The following is an 11,875-nucleotide window of genomic DNA, read 5'->3' as shown; positions in this document are numbered from 1 at the left end:
TAAAGTCGTTAAGACTTGTAACTTTGTCTAATTTTTAAATACTTTTTTGTTTCAAATCAAAGTTTGTAATATTATGGTTCACCTCGTAGCAGGTTGGTTTGGTTCACTGCTTATAGTGCTTTAACAAAGATCCCTATAGGAAAAATTAATGGAAAAAAATACTGGAACCTCTATAGTAATAGTGGTCCATTATACAGGTCCATTAAGTTGCGCATCAGAATTGTGTTCATTTGATTTTGGATTGATCAGCATGTGCTGACATTGCTCAACTGCAGTCAGAAGAAAACACCGAAAATACTAGCTCTTCTACAGCAGACACCTCTCAGATTGAGTCACATTTAGCAGGTCAATCGAATCAAACTCTGCGTCCCGGCTTGCGATGTTACAGAGAGCTGTCAGTCGTGCTCTGAGTTTTCTCCTCTGTACTCGAACAGTTCAACAGAGGACAATAGAGAGCCGAGCGGAAGCAGGGCTGGAGCAGCCGCCTCGACAACTCCTGCAAGACGTTCTTGAAAGTTCCTCTGAGTGCCGAAGAAGAGAAGTAGAATATGAACGGATCGAGGCACGCGTTAAACGTGCTGGTGAGCAGTGCATAAACTCGCCAGTCGGGGCTGTAGTTGCCTACATATCCAACCACGTGCGAGACGTTGTAGGGCATGAAGCAGATAATGAAGACCAGAAGCGTGCCCAACGCCATCCCGATGGCTCTATACCGCTTCTTGGCATTGATGTTGGGCAGATTGGAGAGGATGTGGATGAATTTGATGTAGCAGAAGCAGCAGATGAGGAACGGCATGGCGAAGAGCACCGCGAAAAGCTCCAGGCGAAACGGCAGGAGGATCTTGAGCTGTTCGGTGCTGAATTCCTCATAACAGGTGTCCCGTGTGTACGGTGCCGTGTAGTTGGGGTTCGAACTATCGTGGTATTGCATGATGTAGACGATACTGCAGTGCGCCATGGAAATCAGCCAGAATATGACACTGGCTATCACGGCATTTCGAGAGTTACGTTTGAGCTTGTATTTAATGGGGAAGGCTACACCCAGGTAGCGCTCCACGCTGATGGCCGTCAGGTGGAAGGTGCTGTTGTAGATGGTGGAGTAGAAGATGAATCCCGACAGCGGGCAGAGGAAGTAAGGCAGCGTCCATTTCATGTTGGCCGCCTCCACCATGCGAAACGACAGGAAAAAGAGGAAGATCAGGTCAGAGATGGTTAAACTGAATAACAGCACGTCCACTGGGGTGCAGCGCTGGCGAATCTTCTGAAAGAAGGTGTAGAAAGCCAAGATGTTGGCGGGAAGGCCTGTGACCAACGTGAATCCGTAGACCCCTAACACCAGGTTACTGAGAGCCACAGTCCACACCATCGTCACTGTAGATGCAAACCTGTAAAAAGAAAGATTTAATTCAAGATAAACTCAGGTTTTACATCTTACATCCAATGTCAACCATGACAAACCTGTGCATTTGAACAGTGCATAACTGCAAGAACCTTTTGTGGAATGGAAAGGTTCCATAGATGTTAAAGTTTCTTCATGGAACCAAAGATGCCAATAAAGAAACTTTATTTTTTAAAAGATCAAGGTAAAAAAATAGCCATAATGGGCATACTTAAGAATGAGTCTGGTGTGTGAAGCATTATATTTCCTATTAAAATTCACAAAATTGCATTCTCACACAAATTAATGCACAGTTGCAACTTGAGATTTGACTGACATAAACACCTTTCCATTATTTTGGACTGATTTGCAGGAGAAAATGTTATAAGACTAAGCCAGGACTAGGCAATAGTTCAATTAGGACATTTAAGTCATTTTTATTAACGTGTTTTAGAAAAAACATTACTGGTGTGCCTTTTGAGACAAAACAGAGGCGATGATATATTTTAAGATCAGTCAGTGCAAGTTCCTTTCAGTTAAAACAGCTCAGACTTACACTTTAGTCTGGGACTAGGCTTAAGCCTTGTCTGTGAAACTGGGGGCAAAAGTCTGAAACTGTGATAAAGCATGGTTTTTGAAGGAGCAAGATTTTTTTAGTCCAACGATCCTATAAATTTGACAAACAAAAGCACTAGGGCACTTAAAAATTTGGTAATTTATTGATGCCAATAAAAACACAGCACAAAACATACGAGTCTGATTAAACCACACAGTTGTACGTGACACATTGAGGATGCCGTATGTCTGGGTCAGGGGTCCAATTCTAACTAGGTTACACAGCACAGGAAATGCATCATGGAGATAGAGATGTTTCTAATACATGATTTTGCAAAACCCTTGGAGAAAATGAGTAGTGAGGTTCTTATGGTTACCATCTGTCGATAAATTAGCATTACAGGACATTTTTGGTGAATGTCTTTTTTCAAACCACAAAAATATCAGATAAACAGTCATTCGTTATATACATATTCAAACGAAAACATTTACATTAGGGCTGCATAATATATTGAAAAAAACACGCTGGAAAACAATGCCAAAATAAATCTGTTTAATGTTTGAAAATGAAGAAATTGAGATGTAAAGATTAATATTGTAATTGTACAGTTGTACCAAAAAAATATACAAATAATTATTTTATTTTATTCAAATATATTTTTTATCAAATTCTATTTGTTTTTTTTATTATTACATTATATTTCTATATTTTAATTAAATAATAAATCACGGTTAAAAAAATGTTTTTAATTTTTGATCAAATTCTGTTCAATTTATGGTTGCCGAAAGAGGTTTGAATTAGTGAAGAATATACTTTGAATAAACAGTGTCTATTATTGAATATAGTGCGAAGTTTTTTCTCAAACTTGTTCAACACTAAAGGATGGTTCACATTCAGAAAAAAGTTTTCAGAGTAAAAACTAATATTTTAGCTTTATTATTATTATTATTATTATTTATGCAGATGCACTCCCCAAACAAGTCATTCTAGAATGATTAATTATTTCCAAATATAGCAATTCAAGTCTTCTTGTAAGTCTTCTTGTATAGAAATATTCATGTATAGAAATATTCATCTGATGGTAAGCTGGTAGCTGATTTTTTAAACATGGTAGCTGATGGTAGCCGGTCAAACCTGACCACATTAATCCAAAGAGTTCTTAGTGGTTTTCATGATCTGGGGCATTTTCTTAGGGGTGTTTCAGCTCCTTTAAGACCCCTCTGTGAACCCTATGAGTTAACATACCTTTGAACATTAAAAAATGCTTTTATTAGCCTTATAAAATGATTTCTGTTAAATAAACGTCCAAAGTATCATGTACCATTTTAAAGTTGGTGAAGGAATGACAAACTACAGTCACGAACGAAACAAAACAAAAGAAGCAGGAAGATTTCATACCTTAAGTCAGTCCAATACCACAGACTCAGAAGTGACAATGTCGCTTTCTCTCACACATAATGCTTCTTATAAAGAGGTCATTGTGACACACACACACCTATAAATGGCACAACAGGAAATAAGCAATTCTTACTTCCTGTTTTACTCCAAACAAACACACACACAGATATCAATTATAATAATGTACACACAAAATAATAATAATAATAATAATATATAATGCATTTATACAATATATTATTATTATTCAATATTTATATAAATATTTATTTAAAATATTTCACAACTGAAAATTAATTCAGCTTACATGTATTTTTCACAAATTTATATATATAATAATAATAACAATAATAAATATAAATGTATATATATTTCATTTATTTCAATCAAGACACACACATTATTTATGCACACACACAATAATAATAATAAATACACACACACACACACACACACACATACATACATATATATATATATATATCACTCGCTCTAGACAGCTGAAAATCAAATTCATCTGACATTTATTTATTTCACAAGAATCTGTTTTCTGTTGTTTTGACTGTTGTTATGCGGTTGCTAAGGTGTTTTGGGTGGTTGTTTACTGGCAAAATAAAAGAGTAGCTATATGATACATCAAAGTTTACTATTACAGAGACAGTATTATTTATTTCATAACCTATGATAATAATGCTGTATTATTTTCAATCATTTGTAAGGCAATTATTTTAGGCAAAATGCAGTTCTCTACTGTAAGGAGAAAGCGTTTTGAGACGTGATGGGACGCTCCATTGCTTCGCACATTTCTTCTTTTGCTAAACTCCAGATTGTACAATAGAGGGCAACTCGAGGTTGTGCAATACTGTACAATGAAACATTTCACACATTCAATATATCTGACTCATACTTTCACTTCTAACTGGATGTTGTTTTAGGATAAATATATGTTTATATTCATGTATAAAACTGACTAAGCAATTTTGGGACAAACCAGTATTTCCCCCCCCCAGACCTCCAAGAGATTGTGCTGGTGTGTTGAATACGGGTTAATTGTGTTTAGCCTGACAGATGAGAGAAATGACTCTAGCCAAAGGCAAATTCAAGCACATGTTCAAGAAATAGTTTGACAGGTCATTATTTACTCACCTTAATGTTGTTCCAAACCCGTATAACATTTGTTCTTCTGTGTAAAAGCAAAGTTAGGCCGAATGTTTACACTCTTCCATACCGTGAAAGTGAATGAGGACTGAAGTTGTGGAGAATCAACAGCATAAAAGTAGCTCATATGACTCGTGCTCTACATTCAACTTATATGATAGCTTGATGTGTTCACCTCAATATTCACTTTAAATCATTCCTTCCGTCTGATCTCATTTATGCATGCACATATTGAAATGTGTTGTTGTTAATTAAAACGACAACTGAAAAAATTATAAATTAAAGCTATCTAAATATATTTTTTATTTACTATTTTAGTGTTTATTAATATTTTGAATTGGATTTTATTTTGATATTGTTTTATCAAAATAAAATAATTTGTTACTAATTTAGATTACTGTAAAGTTGCTAAAATTGCTAAAAATACAATTAAAATCAAAATTCAAAATATTAATAAATATTAAAAGTGTGTGTGTGTGTGTGTGTGTGTGTGTATATATATATATATATATATATATATATTACTATTTTAGTATTTATTAATATTTTGAATTTGATTTTTATATATATTTTTAGTTTTCATTTACTTTACAGCAATCTAACTATGAAAAAATACTTCTAAAAGTATGTATTAATCATAATGTTTATTTCAAAAAGTATACATTATTAAAGTTGTATCTGTTCATATTATTTAATGAAACTAACATGAACTAACATTGAACAGTTGTGTTTTAATTAACTAAGGTTAACAAAGATTAATAAATTCTGTAACAAATGTACTGTTCATTGGTAGTTGTAGGTTAATGCATTAACTAAGATTGACTAATGGGAGTGTATTGTAAAGTGTCACCAACAAAATTATTAAAACTAAAGTTAAAATGAAAATTAACAATATTTTTAATCCAATTTAAAATATAAATACTAAAATGGTAAATTAATAATACTAAAAGAATACTGGTTGTTAAATAAATGTATGCAGATTTACAGTAGTATTTAGGGGTAAATATGAGTAAAAAATAAATGACTTGGTTTATTTCCCCATACAACATAACTACAAACACTACACAGCTTGGAATAAAACTACTGAACTACCAGATTTATCTTTTTTTTTTTTTTTTTTCGTTTTGGAGCTTGACAGACATAGATTTTCATTGCACGAGAAAGAGGATGTCTTAAAAATTTCTCCTTTTGTGTTCTACAGAAGAAAGAAAAATCACACAGGTCTGAAATGTAAAAATTTTCATTTCAGGAAGAGCCAACCCCACAAATGCCCACAGAACTTCTCTAACGGTGTATGAACGTGTGACGAGACACCCGGCAGAAGCACTTCATGTCACGCTGACAAGCAAAAGCCACTGAGAGCCTCTTCGGAAAGTAAGGTGAAGGTGACAGGAAGTTAAATGTGACAGACTCATCACGTCACAATGAATCGCTGCCTGGCGTTTAATCAGAGACTGTGGCAATCAGCACCGCCTTCTCTGACATTTCAGCAGATACGGTCTGTCCCGCGTGCTGAAAGATGAATCTATGTGATAATTAGACTGCTCTGTTCTGCATCTTGCCCTGTAATTACCCGGAAATCTGCTGCGTGTGTGAGTCTGTGAACGAGCAAGACAGTGTTTATTAAAACACGGCTGAATAGCATTTACCTGAACATCGCGTGGACTACTGATTGATCCGATGATTGTGCATCAGCAAAACCGTCTCATCAAGATCAGGACATCACCGATACTGAGCGACCACCATCTCATTAGGCATGTTGGTATTTTTAGTGATGTTTGCTAAAGTTTAAAATCAGAATTAGCCTACTGATGTAAACAAGCACCTTACACAAGCCTAAGGCAGAAAAAAGGGCTTTCCCTGATAACACACGTACATCACGGAAACGTCTGCATTACATCTGCGAGACGTATTGTTTAGAGCAAGGGTGTCAAACTCAATTCCTGGAGGGCCGGAGCCCTGCAGAGTTTAGATTCAACCCTAATTAAACACATCTGATCCAACTAATCAAGTCCTTCAGGCTTATTTGAAAACTGCATGATATGTGTGTTGGAGCAGGGTTGGAACAAAACTCTGCAGGGCTCCGGGCCTCCAGGAACTGAGTTTGACACCCCTGGTTTAGAGTGTTTGCTCATCTGCAATGCGTCTATAGGATGTTTCCTATCAGATGTCAAACAGACCTTTAAAAGATGTCTTTAAGATGTTTATGATTTAGAATGCATGTAAAACGGACATCTTAAAGACATCTATCAGATGTTTGTACACAGCAGATGCTCTCCAGATGAAGCTATCTTTAACAGACATCTTTCAGACATTAAAGCAGGATGGATTCTGATTGGCTGCCAGTGTTTCTAATGTTCATCAGCTGGAAATAGTTATATAATATTGTTCCTGTGTGCCGTTACCGTTTTGTTTGTCGTGTTGAATCTGCTATTCTTTCCAATTTCAGGCTGTCCACACAAAGAACGATAACTATAGCATCCACACTAAAGAATGATATAATATAAGCATGCGCTGCAGTTTCGTCGTCTGCCGCTTTAAATACTTGAGGGCTTTCCAGCAGGATGGATTCTGATTGGCTGTAAATGTTTATATCGTTCATTAGATGGAAAAATCAGTCTGAAAGTGAGGCCAACATCTTTTGTGTAGTTAGGCCTATCGTTATAGCTGTGGCGTAAACTCTGCTATTCTTTGAAATTTAGAATGATTTTTAAAACTATACTTATCGTTATCGTACTTGGTGTGTGAACGGACCTTATAATTAAATAAATTACCAAAATATCCCTTAAAGTTATTACAACAATACCATTCCTCTGTGTCGTTATCAGTACATATGTGGTGTAACTATAGCATCCACACTAAAGAATGATATAATATAAGCATGCGCTGCAGTTTCGTCGTCTGCCGCTTTAAATACTTGAGGGCTTTCCAGCAGGATGGATTCTGATTGGCTGTAAATGTTTATATCGTTCATTAGATGGAAAAATCAGTCTGAAAGTGAGGCCAACATCGTTCCTTTGTGTAGTTAGGCCTATCGTTATAGCTGTGGCGTAAACTCTGCTATTCTTTGAAATTTAGAATGATTTTTAAAACTATCCTTATCGTTATCGTACTTGGTGTGTGAACGGACCTTATAATTAAATAAATTACCAAAATATCCCTTAAAGTTATTACAACAATACCATTCCTCTGTGTCGTTATCAGTACATTTGTGGTGTTGAACCTGCTATTCTTTTAAATATAAGGCCCGTTCACATTAAGAACGATAACCATATAGTGTCCAACTCCAAACCAAAGAACCGTAACGTTCCATTATAATATAAGCGCGTTGCTATTTTGTCGTCTGCCACTTTAAATACTGGCACGCTTTGAAGCAGGATGGATTCTGATTGGCTGTCAATGTTTCTATCGTTCATCAGCTAGAAAAAGATCGTTCTGAAAGTGAATCCAGATATCATTCCTCTGTTTCGTTATCGTTATAGCTGTGGTGTAAACTCTGCTATTCTTTGAAATTAAGAACAATTTTTAAAACCAATTTTTAAAACTAATGTGATAGTTACTGTACTTGAAGTAAACGGGTCTTTACAATTAAAAAGAAAAAAAATCACGCATGGTCTGTTAACACCAAGAACAATAACCACAGTATAAAGATAACGATAATTAGTGTATACTAGCCTCCACGTTGATGCACAATAATGTTCTTTTTATTATAAACATGCGCTAGACCTGCATTTATGATACTGTACCACCCAGAACACCCTAGCAACCACTTAGCAACGCTCCACCAGCAAAAAACAGTCAGAGCAGCACCATAGCACCTGCTTAGCAACCACTCAGAACGACACTAGCAGCCAACTCCACAGCAACCACCTTATATTTCATTAGCAACCGTGTAATAAACACTCACAGCACCTTAACAGTTGCCAATCAACCACCTCAACATTTTGCTTGGGAAAGCACCACTCTTAGCAACTTCACACAATGTTCCCTTAGTTCTTTCTGTTTACTTTCTCAGAACAAAACCATTATTTCCTTCCCAGTAGACAACATATTGACCACATATATTGCTGCTATGAGACATGTTTGTGGTTTTAACATGAACAAAACAACATTTTTACATCTGATGACAAATCTCTATCGGTTTGAATACAGCAATTCAGACTTTCAAAATTTTATCTGATCCTGTGTGGTTAATTCAAAGGTTTCTTGAAGCATTTTATTCACAGTGACTTATATATGGCACCATCTTGTGGCCTCATTTAATAAAAAAAAAGAGAAGAAAAAACTGTGTAAAAATGTAAAATAAGTAAATAAATAAATTCTTAAATATAAGATTACAAAATAAATAAATGCACATTTTGATTAAAATCAATAAATATATTACAATACATAAATAAAAAAAATAGATTTAAATCATGTATTTAACATGTAAAAGAAACAAAATATTTCCACATGATATTTTATCCCTTTTTTTTATATTAATTTTTCACAGTATAAACTGGGTCTTTATACATGAAAATATATAGCTGTCTTTTGTTGTTGTTAATATAATTAATCAATTTAAGTGTCTGATTATACGGACAATTTTGTTTCATTTTGAACAATTTTGTATTATGTTGAATCACACAAGGTTAAGACCATGTAAATGGTAAGTTCACCTAAAAATGTACATTCTGTCATGATTTACTCACCTTCACGTCTTTCCAAACATGTATGACCTTTTTCACAGAATAATGAAATCAAATAAGCTTAAGTGTTTATGTATTGTAGGTGAAATGTATTTAAAAGAACTACATGTCCCAGTTTACCAGTCACTCCTGAAATTTTGTGATTCAAGGCCTATATGTGTTTGAGGAAAAATTCAAGTTTAATATTTATTTGTTTATCTGTATTGTGCAGTGCAGATCTTTATCGTGATCTTTATCTTAATGCCTCTGGAACATATTATAAAAGCCAATGAAATATGATCAGAAAGTGTCCCACTTTACCTGGATTCCCCCTGTATCATGCAACAGGAAAGTGTGTGTTGTTTCAGACGCCTCTGCCACAGGAAAGATAGATGAGCTCTTTATAGATGCACACAGGCTAAAAAGAGATGCAGCTTTTGCTGAAGTAGAAGTAGGGCAGAGAAGACACAAACTTACGTTTAAAGTTGACAGCAGTGCTCAGAATAATACAGTAGTAATAAATAGATGTGATGTTTATGTCCGTTATCTAGTAAACTTGCTGGGTATGATGGCAATGCACTGAAGAATGCAAGCTCACGTGCAATGCAATGCACAAAAAAAAAGCATTTAAGCAAAATTGTGTACGATCTTTAGACTTGTTTATTTAAAGAATGCATGTATATTCGTTAGCATTTCCATTCATATTAATGACACTTGCTCAACTAGCAAATGCAGTCCTGTAACCTGCATTCTGCCATCTTTGCTCATGGAAAATGTTTTGAGAGAATACCTGTACGATCCAATCATTTGAGCTATAAATGCAACGGCACCACATGCAGCTCGACCGTACTCTCATCTGCGCTAAAAAAAAAAAAGACACACTGACACAGACACAATATAGTTGCCATTTAATCAGGTGAATAACAAAACTGTGACATTCAAATTTAATAAGAGACAGAGATAATCAATTCTGATAACCAAGTTAGGAAACTAGATGCAACTGTTCAAAATCTGCATCAGTGACAACAAATATTCAGATTATATGTTATAGATTAGATTAATTATTATCCATTATAAACATAACTGATGAAATGGATAAAATAAATGATTCAAAATCCAACCTGTACCTCCAAATGCTGTACCAGGAACAGGAAGTGACATCACAGGAGCAGGTTTTGTTGGTCTATCTAAAGAGATGGCAGGTTAAAAACAAGCAATGCATATTGAGTGCTGCGTAAAAAATAAACAGCATTCATGCATAATGGGTGAGAAGTTCAGGATGAAGAAATGAAGAATGGATGCATAAATTGTATGAGTTTCTTTTATTAAAATATTAGTAGCAAAGAAGATTTGTTTTACAAAGTTGTTGTATTGATTATATTTATAGCACTGCTGTTATTGAATGCTGTGTATTAGTTCATATGTTAGATGTACAGTTCAGACGCAATTGCGTTTTGCACTGTAATTTGTTCACTCGAGCTCTTCATTTCATTGTGAACGAAACCGCTGCTGCAAAGATTTAGGTTAAATAGTCATGCAATCAGCATGTGCATGCTTGATTTTTATTCTGGAACCATTTTTAAGCTTCTCCACTTCTGTCTGTTCGTAAGGCATTGGGTTATGGTGGTGCATCTGAATTATATTAATTGGCTTTGGACTGAATGATAAGCACTGATGATGCATACGTTGGCAGATTATTCAATTCAAAAACTGGCTTGAAATTGTTAGCGGATGCCGTCACCAGAGCTTTGTGTTCGCTCCTCTGGTTTCCCACGGTTAAATAAAGGGCGGCAGAGAGCCGAGCGGCAGCAAGGAAGGAGCAAACGCCTCACCAGCCCCTGCAACGCGTTCTTGAAAGTCTCTCTGAGTGCGGAAGAAGAGAAGTAGAATATGAAAGGGTCGAGGCATGCATTCAGCGTGCTGGTGAGTAAAGCAGGTTGTCTCCACTCAGAGCTGTAGCCATTTACGAATCCCTCCACGTGTGAGATGTTGAAGGGCATGAAACAGATAACAAAGACCAGAAGCGTGCCCAACGCCATCCCGATGGCTCTATACCGCTTCTTGGCATTGACGCTGGATAGACGGGAAAGTATGCAGATGCACTGGATGTAGCAGAAGCAGCAGATGAGGAATGGGATGCAGAAGAAGACAACAGAAAGCTCCAGACGAAACGGCAGGAGGATCTCGAGTTGTTCGGCAGTGAATTCTTCATAACAGGAGTTACGTTTGGATGGATCAGTGATGTTGGGCTTAAAATAGTTGTGGTATTGCATGATGTAGACGATACTACAATGCACCATTGACACCACCGAGAATAGGACGCAGACTATCACGGCACTTCTTGGATTACGTTTGAGCTTGTATTTAATGGGGAAAGCTACAGCCAGGTAGCGCTCCACGCTGATGGCCGTCAGGTGAAGGACGCTGTTGGCGATGACCGAGTAGAAGATGAATCCCGACAGCGGGCAGAGGAAGTAAGGCAGCGTCCATTTCATGTTGGCCGCCTCCACCATGCGAAACGGCAGGAAAAAGAGGAAGATCAGGTCAGAGATGGTTAAACTGAATAGCAGCACGTCTATTGGGGTGCAGCGCTGGCGAATCTTCTGAAAGAAGGTGTAGAAAGCCAAGAAGTTGGCGGGAAGGCCTGTGATCAGTGTGAATCCATAGACCCCTAACACCAGCTTACTGAGACCAACCGTCCACACCATCGTCACTAGA

The 11,875-nt window shown here is 36.4% G+C and overlaps 2 protein-coding genes across 2 annotated transcripts; both read right to left on the bottom strand.

Moving 5' to 3' along the window:
• On the bottom strand, window positions 1-3,358 carry LOC107733026 (free fatty acid receptor 3-like). Its single transcript, XM_016544535.1, has 2 exons — window positions 3,333-3,358; window positions 1-1,385 (listed from the first exon to the last, which is right to left on the bottom strand). The coding sequence occupies exon 2, from the start codon at window positions 1,364-1,366 to the stop codon at window positions 383-385; it is 984 nt and encodes a 327-aa protein (XP_016400021.1). The 5' UTR covers window positions 1,367-1,385; window positions 3,333-3,358; the 3' UTR covers window positions 1-382.
• A 7,234-nt stretch (window positions 3,359-10,592) lies between these two features.
• LOC107733025 (free fatty acid receptor 3-like) lies at window positions 10,593-11,875 on the bottom strand. Its single transcript, XM_016544534.1, has one exon. It carries the CDS (start codon window positions 11,863-11,865, stop codon window positions 10,882-10,884), a length of 984 nt encoding a protein of 327 aa, XP_016400020.1. The 5' UTR covers window positions 11,866-11,875; the 3' UTR covers window positions 10,593-10,881.

The sequence above is a fragment of the Sinocyclocheilus rhinocerous genome, unplaced genomic scaffold (genome assembly GCF_001515625.1).
Source record: "Sinocyclocheilus rhinocerous isolate Xijiao unplaced genomic scaffold, SAMN03320098_v1.1 scaffold3174, whole genome shotgun sequence".
In the NCBI taxonomy this organism is placed as follows: Eukaryota; Metazoa; Chordata; class Actinopteri; order Cypriniformes; family Cyprinidae; genus Sinocyclocheilus; species Sinocyclocheilus rhinocerous.
This window is presented reverse-complemented; position numbering and strand designations above follow the sequence as displayed.

Bases quoted from the DNA above. Each gene is read 5' to 3' on its own strand.
- LOC107733026 (XM_016544535.1), bottom strand. From the start codon at position 1,366: ATGGTGTGGACTGTGGCTCTCAGTAACCTGGTGTTAGGGGTCTACGGA.
- LOC107733025 (XM_016544534.1), bottom strand. From the start codon at position 11,865: ATGGTGTGGACGGTTGGTCTCAGTAAGCTGGTGTTAGGGGTCTATGGA.